Source organism: Coregonus clupeaformis, chromosome 23, assembly GCF_020615455.1.
Source record: "Coregonus clupeaformis isolate EN_2021a chromosome 23, ASM2061545v1, whole genome shotgun sequence".
Taxonomy (NCBI): Eukaryota; Metazoa; Chordata; class Actinopteri; order Salmoniformes; family Salmonidae; genus Coregonus; species Coregonus clupeaformis.
The window spans coordinates 48,671,129-48,689,849 of NC_059214.1; the positions used below are offsets into that span (position 1 = coordinate 48,671,129).

General features: G+C 47.2%; 1 protein-coding gene across 4 annotated transcripts in view; it reads right to left on the minus strand.

Moving 5' to 3' along the window:
* Positions 1–18,721, minus strand: part of LOC121536476 (anion exchange protein 3-like) — a 61,864-nt gene that overhangs the window by 25,277 nt on the left and 17,866 nt on the right. For 3 of the 4 annotated variants that reach the window (XM_045206745.1, XM_041843768.2, XM_041843770.2), the window contains exon 5: positions 269–414. In XM_045206745.1, the coding sequence (XP_045062680.1) occupies positions 269–414 (146 nt within the window). Of the gene's footprint in view, positions 1–268; positions 415–14,494; positions 15,354–18,721 lie in introns of those variants that run through there. The other variant, XM_041843769.2, reaches the window with a different exon arrangement.

Consider the following 18,721-nt stretch of genomic DNA (forward strand, 5'->3'; position numbering starts at 1 on the left):
CATTTTTTATACTGGCCCACCGTGGGAATCGAACCCACAACACTGGCGTTGCAAACGCCATGCTCTACATACTAAGCTACATCCCTGCCGGCCATTCCCTCCCCTACCCTGGGCCAATTGTGCGCCGCACCATGGGTCTCCCGGTCACGGCCGGCTACGACAGAGCCTGGATTCGAACCAGGATCCCTAGTGGCACAGCTAGCACCCCTTAGACCACTGCGCCACTCGGGAGTACAATCAAGTGGTGCCGTGGAGTCTGATGTCTCACCTCATGGGTCTTCTTGTCGGCCATTCTCTTCTTCCTCTTCAGGCTGGACTGGGGCGGAGAGCTGTCGCTGTTCCGAGTGAGCTGGCATCGAGACGACTTCTTCACCAGATGACGCCTCACCCCAGGGTTGTCCTCGAATCGGTGACCTTAAAGCACGACAACAGGAGCTATTGTTAACGACACTGGAAGGTCAGCTGCAGAAAAGGTCAACTGTGTTCACTCAAAGTCCTACTATAGTGCACACTCAGGTTGTCCAACTGATGTATGACGCATTTGACATTTTGTTTTTATTGGTCTGCAAACAGAACTGTGGTGTCTATTCTTTGTTGTTGCAAATATCACAAGTGTTGTGTCAAATGCGTTATACAACCTGTGTGTACTAGGCCAAACACTGGCTGAGCATTGCCTCTATGGCGGTGCTATGTCTTGTGACAATAAATAATTCAGATATAAAGTTTCCTTTGGAAATATAGAGAACAGTAACTGAGGATCGGAGCCGAGCTAGGCAAACATACAGGGGTCCTTATGTTGGGTGGTTGTTTGCCCACCACAGACCTATAGATGCAAAAAAAGCCTTATTCAATTTGAAAGCTCTTCAGGCCACAAATCATATTTGATTAACATTTGCATAATTGATGGCATCTACTCATTAGGAGAGGGCCTGGTGATGCTATAGGGGGGGGAGAGGGCCTGGTGATGCAATTGGGGGGAGAGAGGGCCTGGTGATGCTATGGGGGAGAGAGGGCCTGGTGATGCTATAGGGGGGGGAGAGGGCCTGGTGATGCTATGGGGGGGAGAGGGCCTGGTGATGCTATGGGGGAGAGGGGCCTGGTGATGCTATAGGGGGAGAGGGCCTGGTGATGCTATGGGGGGAGAGGGCCTGGTGATGCTATAGGGGGAGAGAGGGCCTGGTGATGCAATGGGGGGGGGAGAGGGCCTGGTGATGCTATGGGGGGAGAGGGCCTGGTGATGCTATGGGGGAGAGGGCCTGGTGATGCTATAGGGGGGAGAGAGGGCCTGGTGATGCAATGGGGGAGAGAGGGCCTGGTGATGCTATGGGGGAGAGAGGGCCTGGTGATGCTATGGGGGAGAGGGCCTGGTGATGCTATGGGGGAGAGAGGGCCTGGTGATGCTATAGGGGGGAGAGGGCCTGGTGATGCTATGGGGGAGAGAGGGCCTGGTGATGCTATAGGGGGGAGAGAGGGCCTGGTGATGCAATGGGGGAGAGAGGGCCTGGTGATGCTATGGGGGAGAGAGGGCCTGGTGATGCTATGGGGGAGAGAGGGCCTGGTGATGCAATGGGGGAGAGAGGGCCTGGTGATGCTATGGGGGAGAGGGCCTGGTGATGCTATGGGGGAGAGAGGGCCTGGTGATGCTATAGGGGGGAGAGGGCCTGGTGATGCTATAGGGGGGAGAGGGCCTGGTGATGCAATGGGGGGGGGAGAGGGCCTGGTGATGCTATAGGGGGGAGAGGGCCTGGTGATGCTATAGGGGGGAGAGAGGGCCTGGTGATGCTATAGGGGGAGAGAGGCCTGGTGATGCTATAGGGGGGGAGAGGGCCTGGTGATGCTATGGGGGAGAGAGGGCCTGGTGATGCTATAGGGGGGAGAGGGCCTGGTGATGCTATAGGGGGGAGAGGGCCTGGTGATGCTATAGGGGGGAGAGGGCCTGGTGATGCTATGGGGGGAGAGGGCCTGGTGATGCTAGGTGTACCTGGGAGGTAGATGCTAGTTGCACTGCCAATCAGAGGGCTGGTTTTGCAGACAATCTCAGGAGAAGGCCAGACCACCTCTAGGCCTCAGCTGCTTTGTGTTGTGTTATAGACACACCCACCAAAGAGAGGGCCAGAAACAATGTCTCTGCTGTTTTGTTCCCTCTCTCATCCTTCATCCCTCTGACCCCAAGTTCATCCCTCCATCCTTCCTTTCTTCCATTCTTCTTTCTGTGGTGCTGTTCAGACAATATAACCATAGTAAGAATGTCTCTATGCTAACAGGTCTGGGAGTGCTCCCATGGATAAGTCGGTATTGAACTGGAAGAGACGCCCTTTGGCTGGACTCGCGTTGAGCTTTGCTTGCTAAGTACAAGTTCTTCTGCTCCTCGTAAAATGGGAATCTGCTTTCGCTTGACAACAGCACACATTATTTTGACAGACACCATTTCACAGTCCCTTTGTCTCACCAGTTAATAACAATAAGAAGCCATTGTTGTGACTTTATAATGGGATAATATATTGTAACTAATTCAGGGTGTCACCCCAAAAATTGGTACACGCCATCCCACTTCTGACACCAACGTAGGAATATGGGGTGTAGCCCCAACTGGAATTCAAACACAGGCCAAGAGCCTGTCAATCCAACACCTTAACTGCTACGCCAAGAAATCCTTGACGAGATAGATAGATAGGGGTTGGGTTAATGTCGCTACAATATACATGTCAATGTAAATTCCAAGTCATCATCAAAACTTCTCAAAGTATCGCCTGTGTCGTTCAGTAGCTCCTATTGTCCTGTCTGTAGGCTCTATCTGGACTCTGTGTCATTCAGTAGCTCCTATTGTCCTGTCTGTAGGCTCTATCTGGACTCTGTGTCCCTCAGTAGCTCCTATTGTCCGGTCTGTAGGCTCTATCTGGACTCTGTGTCCCTCAGTAGCTCCTATTGTCCTGTCTGTAGGCTCTATCTGGACTATGTGTCCCTCAGTAGCTCCTATTGTCCTGTCTGTAGGCCCTATCTGGACTCTGTGTCCCTCAGTAGCTTCTATTGTCCTGTCTGTAGGTCCTATCTGGACTCTGTCATTCAGTAGCTCCTATTGTCCTGTCTGTAGGCTCTATCTGGACTATGTGTCCCTCAGTAGCTCCTATTGTCCTGTCTGTAGGCCCTATCTGGACTCTGTGTCCCTCAGTAGCTTCTATTGTCCTGTCTGTAGGTCCTATCTGGACTCTGTCATTCAGTAGCTCCTATTGTCCTGTCTGTAGGTCCTATCTGGACTATGTGGCTCTCAGTAGCTCCTATTGTCCTGTCTGTAGGCTCTATCTGGACTCTGTCATTCAGTAGCTCCTATTGTCCTGTCTGTAGGTCCTATCTGGACTATGTGTCCCTCAGTAGCTCCTATTGTCCTGTCTGTAGGCTCTATCTGGACTCTGGGTCCCTCAGTAGCTCCTATTGTCCGGTCTGTAGGCTCTATCTGGACTCTGTGTCCCTCAGTAGCTCCTATTGTCCTGTCTGTAGGCTCTATCTGGACTCTGTGTCCCTCAGTAGCTCCTATTGTCCTGTCTGTAGGCTCTATCTGGATTCTGTGTCCCTCAGTAGCTCCTATTGTCCTGTCTGTAGGCTCTATCTGGACTCTGTCATTCAGTAGCTCCTATTGTCCTGTCTGTAGGTCCTATCTGGACTATGTGTCCCTCAGTAGCTCCTATTGTCCTGTCTGTAGGCTCTATCTGGACTCTGGGTCCCTCAGTAGCTCCTATTGTCCAGTCTGTAGGCTCTATCTGGACTCTGTGTCCCTCAGTAGCTCCTATTGTCCTGTCTGTAGGCTCTATCTGGACTCTGGGTCCCTCAGTAGCTCCTATTGTCCTGTCTGTAGGCACTATCTGGACTATGTGTCCCTCAGTAGCTCCTATTGTCCTGTCTGTAGGCTCTATCTGGACTCTGTGTCCCTCAGTAGCTTCTATTGTCCTGTCTGTAGGCTCTATCTGGACTCTGTGTCCCTCAGTAGCTCCTATTGTCCTGTCTGTAGGCTCTATATGGACTCTGTGTCCCTCAGTAGCTGTATTTTCCTGTCTGTAGGCTCTATCTGGACTCTGTGTCCCTCAGTAGCTTCTATTGTCCTGTATGTAGGGTCTATCTGGACTATGTGTCCCTCAGTAGCTCCTATTGTCCTGTCTGTAGGCTCTATCTGGACTCTGTGTCCCTCAGTAGCTCCTATTGTCCTGTCTGTAGGCCCTATCTGGACTCTGTGTCATTCAGCAGCTTCTATTGTCCTGTCTGTAGGCCCTATCTGGACTCTGTGTCCCTCAGTAGCTCCCATTGTGCTGTCTGTAGGCCCTATCTGGACTCTGTGTCCCTCAGCAGCTCCTATTGTCCTGTCTGTAGGCTCTATCTGGACTCTGTGTCCCTCAGTAGCTCCTATTGTCCTGTCTGTAGGCTCTATCTGGATTCTGTGTCCCTCAGTAGCTTCTATTGTCCTGTCTGTAGGCTCTATCTGGACTCTGTGTCCCTCAGTAGCTCCTATTGTCCTGTCTGTAGGCTCTATCTGGGCTCTTGTGTCCCTCAGTAGCTTCTATTGTCCTGTCTGTAGGCTCTATCTGGACTCTGTGTCCCTCAGTAGCTCCTATTGTCCTGTCTGTAGGCTCTATCTGGACTCTGTGTCCCTCAGTAGCTCCTATTGTCCTGTCTGTAGGCTCTATCTGGACTCTGTGTCCCTCAGTAGCTCCTATTGTCCTGTCTGTAGGCTCTATCTGGACTCTGGGTCCCTCAGTAGCTTCTATTGTCCTGTCTTTAGGCTCTATCTGGAATCAGTGTCCCTCAGTAGCTCCTATTGTCCTGTATGTAGGGTCTATCTGGACTCTGTGTCCCTCAGTAGCTCCTATTGTCCTGTCTGTAGGCTCTATCTGGACTCTGTGTCCCTCAGTAGCTCCTATTGTCCTGTCTGTAGGCTCTATCTGGACTCTGTGTCCCTCAGCAGCTCCTATTGTAATGTCTGTAGGCCCTATCTGGACTCTGTGTCATTCAGCAGCTTCTATTTTCCTGTATGTAGGATCTATCTGGACTCTGTGTCCCTCAGTAGCTCCTATTGTCCGGTCTGTAGGCTCTATCTGGATTCTGTGTCCCTCAGTAGCTCCTATTGTCCTGTCTGTAGGCTCTATCTGGACTCTGTGTCCCTCAGTAGCTTCTATTGTCCTGTCTGTAGGCTCTATCTGGACTCTGTGTCCCTCAGTAGCTCCTATTGTCCGGTCTGTAGGCTCTATCTGGATTCTGTGTCCCTCAGTAGCTCCTATTGTCCGGTCTGTAGGCTCTATCTGGACTCTGTGTCCCTCAGTAGCTCCTATTGTCCTGTCTGTAGGCTCTATCTGGATTCTGTGTCCCTCAGTAGCTCCTATTGTCCGGTCTGTAGGCTCTATCTGGACTCTGTGTCCCTCAGTAGCTCCTATTGTCCGGTCTGTAGGCTCTATCTGGACTCTGTGTCCCTCAGTAGCTCCTATTGTCCGGTCTGTAGGCTCTATCTGGACTCTGTGTCCCTCAGTAGCTCCTATTGTCCTGTCTGTAGGCTCTATCTGGACTCTGTGTCCCTCAGCAGCTCCTATTGTAATGTCTGTAGGCTCTATCTGGACTCTGTGTCCCTCAGTAGCTCCTATTGTCCGGTCTGTAGGCTCTATCTGGATTCTGTGTCCCTCAGTAGCTCCTATTGTCCGGTCTGTAGGCTCTATCTGGACTCTGTGTCCCTCAGTAGCTCCTATTGTCCTGTCTGTAGGCTCTATCTGGATTCTGTGTCCCTCAGTAGCTCCTATTGTCCGGTCTGTAGGCTCTATCTGGACTCTGTGTCCCTCAGTAGCTCCTATTGTCCGGTCTGTAGGCTCTATCTGGACTCTGTGTCCCTCAGTAGCTCCTATTGTCCGGTCTGTAGGCTCTATCTGGACTCTGTGTCCCTCAGTAGCTCCTATTGTCCTGTCTGTAGGCTCTATCTGGACTCTGTGTCCCTTCTATACCCCATGTTCCACTGAATATGCCCTCGAGAACCCCACTGTTCCCGGTCTGCCCCTTTTGTTTTCGATTCTACAATGACCAGTCTGGATGAAAAAGCTTTGATTGATATTAACACAGTACTGAAAATAAAGTATTCCCTCGGACACCCCAATGCTGTTGCCATAGTAAGCAACCAGTGTCTCTCCAATGTTGCACCACCTATACAGTTGAAGTCGGAATTTTACATACACCTTAGCCAAATACATTTAAACTCAGATTGTCACAATTACTGACATTTAATCCTAGTAAAAATTCCCTGTCTTAGGTCAGTTAGGATCAACACTTTATTTTAAGAATGTGAAATGTCAGAATAATAGTAGAGAGAATGATTTATTTTAGCTTTTATTACTTTCATCACATTCCCAGTGGGTCAGAAGTTTACATACACTCAATTAGTATTTGGTAGCATTGGCTTTAAATTGTTTAACTTGGGTCAAACGTTTCGGGTAGCCTTCCAAAAACTTCCCACAATAAGTTGGGTGAATTCTGGCCCATTCCTCCTGACAGAGCTGGTGTAACTGAGTCAGGTTTGTAGGCCTCCTTGCACGCACACGCCTTTTCAGTTCTGCCCACACATTTTCTATAGGATTGAGGTCAGGGCTTTGTGATGACCACTCCAATACCTTGACTTTGTTGTCCTTAAGCCATTTTGCCAAACTTTGGAAGTATGCTTAGGGTCATTGTCCATTTGGAAGAGCCATTTGCGACCAAGCTTTAACTTCCTGACTGATGTCTTGAGATGTTGCTTCAATATATCCACATAATTTTCCTTCCTCATGATGCCATCTATTTTGTGAAGTGCATCAGTCCCTCCTGCAGCAAAGCACCCCCACAGCATGATGCTGCCACCCCCGTGCTTCACGGTTGGGATGGTGTTCTTCGGCTTGCAAGAGTCCCCTTTTTCCTCCAAACATAACAATGGTCATTATGGCCAATAAGTTCTATTTATGTTTCATCAGACCAGAGGACATTTCTCCAAAAAGTACGATCTTTGTCCCCATGTGCAGTTGCAAACCGTAGTCTGTTTTTTTTTTATGGCGGTTTTGGAGCAGTGGCTTCTTCCTTGCTGAGCGGCCTTTCAGGTTATGTCGATATAGGACTCGTTTTACTGTGGATATAGATACTTTTCTACCCGTTTCCTCCAGCATCTTCACAAGGTCCTTTGCTGTTGTTCTGGGATTTATTTGCACTTTTCGCACCAAAGTACGTTCATCTCTAGCAGACAGAACGCGTCTCCTTCCTGAGTTGTATGACGGCTACATGGTCCCATGGTGTTTATACTTGCAAACTATTGTCTGTACAGATGAAGGTGGTACCTGCAGGCGTTTGGAAATTGCTCCCAAGGATGAACCAGACTTGTGGAGGTCTACCATTTTTTTTCTGAGGTCCTGGATTATTTCTTTTGATTTTCCCTTGATGTCAAGCAAAGAGCCGCTGAGTTTGAAGGTAGGTCTTGAAATACATCCACAGGTACACCTCCAATTGACTCAAATGATGTAAATTAGCCTTTCAGAAGCTTCTAAAGCCATGACATCATTTTATGGCATTTTCAAAGCTGTTTAAAGGCACAGTCAACTTAGTGTATGTAAACTTCTGACCCACTGGAATTGTGATACATCGAATTATAAGTGAAATAATCTGTCTGTTAAAAATTGTTGGAAAAATTACTTGTGTCATGCACAAAGTAGATGTCCTAACCGACTTGCCAAAACGATAGTTTGTTAACGAGAAATTTGTGGAGTGGTTGAAAAAACGAGTTTTAATGACTCCAACCTAAGTGTATGTAAACTTCCGACTTCAACTGTAGCTTGTCTCTTCTCCCTCTGTGCATCCTCTATCGCCCCTTAGTGAGGAAGTCATGTTCATTCATTCTGTATTCTCCCACGCCCCTCTATTGCCTTTTATCACTATTGTAAAAGTATTGCACAAATGTGTATATGTGGTTTATAAATGTAGTATATCATAAATTCCTGGTGACTTTTCTGACTTTCCCAATTGGGACAATCGAGATATTGATCGATCATCATCATCATCATCATCATCATCATCATCATCGTTCAGCTGCAACTCAGTCGACCACTACCTTTCTTCAGTAGCTACAGTCAGTAGCAAGGTTGGCAATTTGGTGTGGTTGTGAATGATGGATAAGTGACTCACTATGGGCTCTCTCCTATTAGTATCCCTTATCCCTTCTATCTATGGCCTCTATGCTGGGATGCTCCCCAGCTGGTTGTATTCCTAAGGTAACCCATTAGTAGCCCCTATACGTACCCTATGGAAGGTGTAACATATATACAGTATGCATCTCTATCTCTCTCTCTCTCTCTCTCTCTCTCTCTCTCTCTCTCTCTCTCAATTGAAAGGGCTTTATTGGCATGGGAAACATGTGTTTACATTGCCAAAGCAAATTGAATACACAATAAACAAGGGAAATAAACAATCAGTAAACATTACACTCACAAAAGTTGTTAAATAATATAGACATTTAAAATGTTGTAACAATGTGCAAATAGTTTAACTATGAAAGGGAAAATCAAGAAACAGATAAATATTGGTTGTATTTACAAGCTGTTTCTGCTCCACTGGTGGCCCTTTTCTCATAGCAACGGGCCACACATCTTGCTGCTGTGATGGCACACTGCGGTATTTACACTAACAGATATTGGAGTTTATCAATGTTTGATTTGTTTTCAAATTATTTGTGGGTCTGTGTGATCAGTGGGAAATATGTGTCTCTAATGTGGTCATACATTTGGCAGGAGTTTAAGAAGTGCAGCTCAGTTTCCACCTCATTTTGTGGGCAGTGGGCACACAGCCTGTCATCTCTCTAGAGCCAGCCTATGGCAGCCTCTCTCAATAGCAATACTATGCTCACTGAGTCTGTACATAGTCAAGGAATTAATTGGGATGTTGAGTTTTATGTTCCCTTTGATGGTATAGAAGGCCCTTCTTGCCTTGTTTCTTAGATCGATCACAGCCTTGTGGATGTTGCCTGTGGTGTTGATGTTTAGGCCGAGGTAGGTGTAATTCTTTGTGTGCTCTAGGGCAACCGTGTCTACATAGAATTTGTATTTGTTGTCTTGGCTACAGGACATTTTTTGGAACACCAGTATGTTTGTCTTACTGAGATTCACTGTCAGGGCTCAAGTCTGAAAGAATCCGTGCAGAAGATCTAGGTGCTGCTGTAGGCCCTCCTTGGTTTGGGACAGAAGCACCAGATAATCTGCAAACAGCAGACACCCGGCCTCACCAGTATGGTGCCCTCGCCAATTAATTAATATTATGTTGAAGAGGGTGGGGCTCAAGCTGCATCCCTGTCTCACCTCACGGAGGAAAGACATTTGTGTGTTTTTGCCAATTTGTACAATGATTTTATTATGTCATTTGCTTTAGATGTCATATGCATTAGAAATGGCGCCGGAGAAGATTGCTGCCTTTTTGCAGCCCTCTAACCAATTGTACTATTATGTGTGTTTTTTCGCGTATTTGTAATTTATTCTGTACATAATGTTTCTGCCACCGTCTCTTATGACCAAAAAGAGCTTCTGGATATCAGGACAGCGATTACTCACCTCGTATTGGACGAAGATTTTTTATTCAACGAGTCGGACACAAAGGATATCAAAGGCCCAAATCCCTGTCATTCGCATGAGAAAGAGACAGAGATATCGTGGATGTAGGTCGGGGTGCCTTGTAAGTATTCGATGGCGAGCGAGTAAACTGCCTCTTCCAACAATCCTATTAGCCAATGTTCAATCATTTGAAAATAAATTGGACAACCTAATATTAAGGTTATCCTACCAACGGGACATTAAAAACTGTATATATCTTATGTTTCACTGAGTCTTGGCTGAACGACGACATGGATAACATCCTCTGTAGCTCAACTGGTAGAGCATGGCGCTTGTAACGCCAGGGTAGTGGGTTTGATCCCCGGGACCACCCATACGTAAAAATGTATGCACACTTGACTGTAAGTCGCTTTGGATAAAAGCGTCTGCTAAATGGCATATTATTATTATTTATTATATACGCTACATCGGCAGGATAGAACGGCTGCCTCCAGTAAGACAAGGGGTGGTGGTCTGTGTATATTTGTAAACAACAGCTGGTGCATAAAATCTAATACTAAGGAAGTCTCAAGGTTTTGCTCGCCGGAGGTAGAGTATCTCATAAGCTGTAGACCACACTATTTACCAAGAGAGTTTTCATCTATATTTTTTGAAGCTGTCTATTTACCACTACAAACCGATGCCGGCACTAAGATTGCACTCAATGAACTGTATAAGGCCATAAGTAAACAGGAAAACGCTCATCCAGAGGCAGCACTCCTAGTGGCCGGGGACTTTAATGCAGGGAAACTTAAATCCGTTCTACCTAATTTCTACCAGCATGTTAAATGTGCAACCAGAGGAAAAAAAACTCTAGACCACCTTTACTCCACACACAGAGACGCGTACAAAGCTCTCCCTCGCCCTCCATTTGACAAATCTGACCATACCACTATCCTCCTGATTGCTGCTTATAAGCAAAAACTAAGGGAGGAAGCACCAGTGACTCGGTTAATAAAAAAGTGGTCAGATGACGCAGATGCTAAGCTACAGGACTGTTTTGCTAGCACTGACTGGAATTAGTTCCGGGATTCTTCCGATAGCATTGAGGAGTACACCACATCAGTCACTGGCTTCATCAATAAGTGCATCGATGACGTCGTCCCCACAGTGACCGTACGTACATACCCTAACCAGAAGCCATGGATTACAGGCAACATCCGCACTGAGCTAAAGGGGTAGAGCTGCAGCTTTTAAAGAAGCAGGACTCTAACCCGGACGCTTATAAGAAATCCCGCTATGCCCTCCAATGAACCATCAAACAGGCAAAGAGTCATACAGGACTAAGATTGAATCGTACTACACCGGCTCTGACGCTCGTCGGATGTGGCAGGGCTTGAAAACTATTACAGACTACAAAGGGAAGCACAGCCGCAAGCTGCCCAGTGACACAAGCCTACCAGACGAGCTAAATCACTTCTATGCTCGCTTCGAGGCAAGCAACACTGAAGCATACATGAGAGCATCAGCTGTTCTGGATGACTATGTGATCACGCTCTCCGTAGCCGATGTGAGTAAGACTGTTAAGCAGGTCAACATTCACAAGGCCGCAGGGCCAGACGGATTACCAGGACGTGTACTCCGAGCTTGCGCTGACCAACTGGCAAGTGTCTTCACTGACATTTTCAACATGTCCCTGACTGAGTCTGTAATACCAACATGTTTCAAGCAGACCACCATAGTCCCTGTGCCCAAGGACACTAACATAACCTGCCTAAATGACTACCGACCCGTAGCACTCACGTCTGCAGCCATGAAGTGCTTTGAAAAGCTGGTCATGACTCACATCACTTCAATTTGCATACCGCCCCAACAGATCCACAGATGATGCAATCTCTATTGCACTCCACACTGCCCTTTCCCACCTGGACAAGAGGAACACCTACGTGAGAATGCTGTTCATTGACTACAGCTCAGCATTCAACACCATAGTGCTCTCAAAGCTCATCACTAAGCTAAGGACCCTGGGACTAAACACCTCCCTCTGCAACTGGATCCTGGACTTCCTGACGGGCCACCCCCAGGTGGTAAGGGTAGGAAACAACACATCTGCCACGCTGATCCTCAACACGGGGGCCCCTCAGGGGTGCGTGCTCAGTCCCCTCCTGTACTCTCTGTTCACCCATGACTGCATGGCCAGGCATGACTCCAACCAAATCATTAAGTTTGCAGATGACACAACAGTGGTAGGCCTGATCACCGACAATGATGAGATAGCCTTTAGGGAGGAGGTCAGAGACCTGGCCGTGTGGTGCCAGGATAACAACCTCTCCCTCAACGTTATCAAGACGAAGGAGATGATTGTGGACTACAGGAAATAAAAAGAGGACTGAGCACGCCCCCATTCTCATCGACGGGGCTGTAGTGGAACAGGTTGAGAGCTTAAAGTTCCTTGGTGTCCACATCACCAACAAACTATCATGGTCCAAACACACCAAGACAGTCGTGAAGAGGGCACGACAAAGCCTATTCCCCCTCAGGAGACTGAAAAGATTTGGCATGGGTCCTCAGATCCTCAAAAATGTCTACAGCTGCACCATCGAGAGCATCCTGACTGGTTGCATCACCACCTGGTATGGCAACTGCTCGGCCTCTGACCGCAAGGCACGACAGAGGGTAGTGCGTACGGCCCAGTACATCACTGGGGCTAAGCTTCCTGCCATCCAGGACCTCTATACCAGGCTGTGTCAGAGGAAGGCCCTAGAAATTGTCAAAGACTCCAGCCACCCTAGTCATAGACTGTTCTCTCTGCTACCGCACGGCAAGCGGTACCGGAGCACCAAGTCTAGGTCCAAAAGGCTTCTTAACAGCTTCTACCCCCAAGCCATAAGACTCCTGAACAGCTAATCATGGCTACCCAGACTATTTGCACTGCCCCCCCACCACACCCCATCCTCCTCTTTTACGCTGCTGCTACTCTGTTTATTATTTATGCATAGTCACTTTAACTCTACCCACATGTACATATTACCTCAATTACCTTGACTAGCCAGTGCCCCCACACATTGACTCTGTACCGGTACCCCCCTGTATATAGCTTCCCTACTGTTATTTTATTTTACTGCTGCTGTTTAGTTATTTGCTTTTATTTTTTACTTATCTATTTTTAACTTAACACTTTTTGTATTTTATTTTTTATTTTAAAAACTGCATTGTTGGTTAAGGGCTTGTAAGTAAGCATTTCACTGTAATGTCTACACCTGTTGTATTCAGCGCATGTGGCAAATTCAATTCGATTTGATTTGATTTGATTTCCCCCCAACAACGCTTTCCATTAATTTATACAGCAGACCCTCATGCCAAATAGAGTCAAAAGCTTTTTTGAAATCAACAAATGAGAAGACTTTGCTTTTGTTTTGTTTGTTTGTCAATTTGGGTGATCAGGCCTTGGTTCTCTCTCTCTCTCTCTCTCTCTCTCTCTCTCTCTCTCTCTCTCTCTCACTCTCTCTCGCGCTCTCTCTCTCCCTCTCTGTCCTGTCCCCCCCCCTCTCTCTCTCTCCCTGTCCTGTTTCCCCCTCTCTCTCGCTCTCTCTCTCTCTCGCTCTCTCTCGCTCTCTCTCTCTCGCTCTCTCTCTCGCTCTCTCTCTCGCTGTCACTCTCGATGTCTCTCTCTCTCTGAGGAGATCTTTAGGAGCTTGTGCTTCATGTCCATTCTATCCATTGTTGTACACAAGTGCTACATCAGAGGAAACATTTGGAAACCACGTTTGACTCCGCTCCATGAATTTCATTCCAGCCATTACAATGAGCCCATCCTCCTATAGCTCCTCCCACCAGCCCCCTCTTTGCTACAATGTCATAGCGACCAGCACCTAGCTAACCCTCACAGCCCTACTGCAGAATAACAGTGTGTCCCAATCCAATGGCAGTCAGAAAAAGAGCAGTACAGTTTGTCAATGGGATATCTTTCCAGTCACACAATCAATAGGTTAGCAGGGGACGGCGAGAGGCAGAGAGGGTGCAATTCACCCATGACCCAGGACTTGAGAGAGCTTTGATTTCCATAACACCATTGCCAGGCCAACCAAACATTGGCATTAATTAGCTTGTGTTTGTCTCTCCATACAATCAATGAAAACAACTCTGAATTCTCCCCAATCAATCGCCAATGTACGGGCCTTCCACCAAAAGGGTGGAGTGCTATTCCATCACATCAGACTCACAGTCGTTAGTATGGAAACAGCTATGCAATATTATTGGAATGCTGGAGTTGCTCTGAAGTACATTAGTGAATGAGAACTCTGATGTATGGCTGTAAACAGAGATACAGTATTTATAGCCAGGGCAAACAATTAAGTGTACCAATTACGCAGGGTTTCCCAAACTTGGTTCTCCGGACCCCAAGGGGTTCACGTTTTGCCCTAGCACTACACAGCTGATTAAAATAATAAACTAATCATCAAGCTTTGATCATTTGAATCAGCTGTGTACTGTTAGGGAAAAAAAACTAAACCTGTACCCCTTGGGGTAGCGAGGACCAAGTTTGCATACATACAGTGTATGTCAATAGAAAAACAATGAAGCAAATAGTAACTAGCTGTATCAATAGTTATACTTTACATCAGACATGCTTGAATGCGACCCATGCTTCTGAGAATAAAACATTCTAATATTGATCAATATGAGCCTTATCTGGAAACAGTATAAGAAACAAAAAAAGGTTATCACACACTGACTCTTCATTCGTGATTAAATCATACAGTCACATGTCCTAGGCCTCTACCAGAGTAACAAGCAGCAACATAATGTAGGTATGATTGCCATTCCCTTACGCAGTTACCCTAGCCTAAAAGAAGATCAACATAATGCGTGTTGCCCATTCTTCCATGGCCACACACTGCTTCCCTCTGGGGGGTGGGAGCTCTGGTACTTACGGATGGGTTCCAAGGGGACTGGATCCTCAGGGGACCCCAGCTGGTCATGGTCGGACTTCGGGGGGACTGGATCCTCAGGGGACCCCAGGTGGTCATGGATGGATTCCAACAGGTCGTAATCGTCAAAATTCAACACAAACTCCTCAAAGTCCTCCAAGCCCTCCATGTTGAACTGAGAGGCGCGGCGCACAACCTCTGCTCCCTCGCTGTGCCGGTGGTTCACAGAGGGGCGCTGGGTCCCTGGTGTGTGAATGGTGGTGGTCGTCTTGGTTTTCGTCCCCACCACCACCTTCGGACAGGGGGCCGGTGGTCCCTGGTTCTTCTGCCCCGTGGGGTCTGTCATCTCCTGGGTCGGTGTCTGTGGTGCCTCTTCCCCACCCCGCTCCGGGTGGGCGCCCTGCTCATCCAGGGTTCTGGAATTCTCTCGCCTGCAGCCTCTCACCGCTGGTTGGTGTTAGCTGTTAGCCAAGCCTGGGCCTCACGGAGCAGAGCGAGCGGTTCTGTGTTTTGATGGGGTTGATATTCGTCAGGAACAGAAGCTGGAGCACAAGCGAGGCTGAAGTAGTAACTGCTGGTTACCAAAAGGCTGCGTCTACTCTGCAGACTAATATAAAATTCCGGTGAAGGTTTTTCAATCAATTTTTGCTCAGGCGCTTTCTCGCTGGTTGCCCCAGGGTTGACTCTATAGGTGCTCTTCTGAAGTATCTGATGTCACTGGAAGTCCACTCTAGACAAAGGTTTGGGATAAAAAAGCGGACAAAAAAAGACTAAAAACAGATATTTATCTTCCTAGCGTCCCAATCAAACTCAAAAGTGGAAGAGAAATGTCACACTGCTGCTATCCTCCCAGCAGCGCAGCGAGAGGTAGCAGTTGTTTCTCTAGTAGAGTTAGCGGTTAGCCTAAGGCTGGGCACGATTCAGCAGCAGACTGGCTCAAGCTGTCACTCCAAAAAGAAATATTGATACAAACTGATGCACTTTTTTTTCAGACCTCCCTCTAATCTATTGGGCCGATTCACCAGTTTCCGTGATGCTGGCCGTCAATTGATCCTGGGATGGATGCTGGGCTGAGGCGGGGCATGTAGGTGGGGTGACGCACAACAGTTTTGGTTTCCATGGCACCCCGTCACGGCCAGGGCAGGCAGCAGGAGCTTCAGTCAGAGGATCAGAGGCTCAAGAGGAAAAGAAATGGAAGTCATGGCTCTCTTCTTCTCTCAGGAAACAACTGGAAAAAGCATCATACTCTAGCACAGACACAGAGACACACGGAAAAACATACTGCCATTGTACAGAATGGAACTCTGCTCAGGAGCAAGAGCCTGTCTCCAGCACTGTCTCCATGGAAACTGTGATTACTTCTAATGTCCTGTCATCCTTCTCCCACAACGGGTACCTGAGTTGAACTATGACCTTTCCTCAAACCTGTGTTTCCAGTGTGTGTGTGTGTGTGTGTGTGTGTGTGTGTGTGTGTGTGTGTGTGTGTGTGTGTGTGTGTGTGTGTGGCACACATGCGTGTGTGTGTGTGTGTGTTTCACTTGCTTGATGGTTCAAAGCAAGCCTGCTCCATAGCATTGTGTCAAGCATGGTCACTGGTAGCCCACATCAGCCATGTTCCTCTCAGTGAATGAACAAGTGCACTCTTAGTGGGGCAATGGAACTCACAGTGCCTTGGGCAAGATGGGGCAAATCTCTGTCAACATTTCAAATGGTTGTCATGACTGCTACAGGACTAGATTAAAATGCAGTACTATACTGGATGTTTTCCTGTGACAAGACTCCGCTGAACAAGTCAAACAACTCAATGGTCACGTGGAGAAGTTTAGTTTGGAATAGCAATGAATGAAAGTTATGTCCTGTTAAAAAAATTACATAATGCCAGTTAACCATCATCAAACATCAAACCATCGCCCGGTACCACATTAAACTATCATCCTGCACCACAAATATATTACTGTGTGCTGTGACTGAATTACAATATGGACTCATCGGAGTGGAAAGGGGAAGAGGTGGAAAATATATGAGCTAATGGATATATGAGGTATAGCCTGACATCTTTCTGTCCTCTTACATCTGATAGCTTGTTTGTTTCAAAGTGGGTGAGCTGTTTCTGGTTCTATTTTCATTTAGTCTGAGCGGCCGGTCAATGCATCCCATGGTGGCTGGGTAAAAGCAGGAAGGGCCTGGAGCAGGGTCGCTGTCAAGGAGAATCGACCACTGATCTCTTCTGCTAATTATTGCCCCAGGATCATGGGATGGGTGGGCATCTATTTGCCAAAATGGTCCATCCTCTCTCCCTCTCTTACTCCCAATTAAATTACATTCAAAAGGGTTTGTTGGCATGGAGAATGCAATCAAATATATTCTCCCTCTTTCGCTTTCTATCTCTCTTTCTCGCTCTCTGGTCTGTATCTCTCTCTCTCTATCTCTGGTCTGTATCTCTCTCTCTCTCTATCTCTCTCTGGTCTGTATCTCTCTCTCTCTCTCTATCTCTGGTCTGTATCTCTCTCTCTGGTCTGTATCTCTCTCTCTCTCTCTCTGGTCTGTATCTCTCTCTCTCTCTCTCTCTATCTCTCTCTGGTCTGTATCTCTCTCTCTCTCTCTCTCTCTCTGGTCTGTATCTCTCTCTCTCTCTCTGGTCTTTATCTCTCTCTCTCTCTCTCTCTGCTCTGTCGCTCTCCCTCTCTCTCTGGTCTGTATCTCTCTCTCTCCCGCTCTGCTCTGTTTCTCTCTCTCTCTCTCTCTTTTATGGGGGTCCCCACCCCCCATAAAAAAAAAGGTGGTTGTCCCACTGACTATCATAAGTTGAATGCACCAATTTGTAAGTTGCTCTGGATAAGAGCGTCTGCTAAATGATGTAAATGTAAATGTCTGTTGTTGTTTTTTCTCTCTCTCTCTCTCTCTCTCTCTCTCTCTCTCTCTCTCTCTCTCTCTCTCTGCTCTGTATCTCTCTCTCTGGTCTCTCTCTCTCTCTCTCTCTCTCTCTCTCTGCTCTGTATCTCTCTCTCTGGTCTCTCTCTGGTCTCTCTCTCTCTCTCTCTCTCTCTGCTCTGTATCTCTCTCTCTGGTCTCTCTCTCTGGTCTCTCTCTCTCTCTCTGGTCTCTCTCTCTCTCTCTCTCTCTCTCTCTCTCTGCTCTGTATCTCTATCTCTCTGCTCTGTATCTCTCTGTCTCTGTATCTCTCTCTCTCTCTCTCTGTTCTATCTCTTTCTCTCTCTGGTCTGTTTCTCTCTCTTTCTCTCTGGTCTATCTCAATTCAATTCAAAGGGCTTTATTGGCATGGGAAACAGGTGTTAACATTGCCAAACCAAGTGGAATAGATAATAAACAAAAGGGAAATAAACAATCAGAAATGAACAGTAAACATTACAATCACAACAGTTTTCAAATAATATAGACATTTCAAATGTTATTTTATTGGCTATGTACAGTGTTGTAACAATGTGAAAATAGTTGAGGTATGAAAGGGAAAATCAATAAACAGTGGTGTTTGTGCTCCACCGGTTGCCATTTTCTTCAATAGGTCACAAATCTTGCTGATGTGATGGTACACTGTGGTATTTCACCTAATAGATATGGTAGCTTATCAAGAATGGATTTGTTTTAAAATTCTTTGTGGGTCTGTGTGATCTGAGGGAAATATGTGTCTACAATATGTAACGATCCCGGCAGTCTGAGTCGGGTCCTGTCTGTGGACTAGTTTTTTCTGTTCGTGATCTCCAGTTTCCCGAGGGTTCTGGAACGCTCCGGGGAGCTCTCTTGATTTCCGCACCTGCATCCCATCAGCAATCTGCACACCTGGTCCTGATCATCACCCTTCTTAGGCTCTGGCCTAACATCCAGTCCCTGCCGGATCGTTAGCCATGAACAGTAGGTTTACCAGAGTATCAGTCTTAGAGCCTCTAGCGGTAGTTTTGTTGTTTTTGCACCTTGTTGGTTTGTTGTTTACTGACCTCCGTTTTGTTCCATCTGCAGTCACTCGTCCGGAGCCTTCATCCAACCTCTGCCTGGTGGTCGGCGGCTGCCGAGCCATGACGGGATCAACCACTGCACCCCCAACAACTAATCAACGCCGCCCGCTCTGTTCCTGGATTATTCAGCATCACTCTTGAATTTGTAAATAAACACTCACCTTCGTTTCAACTTACCTTGTCCTGGTCTGCTTCTGGGTTCTGGCTTTGTAACTCGTGACAGAACGATCCGGCCAGTAATGAACCCAGCGGACCTGGA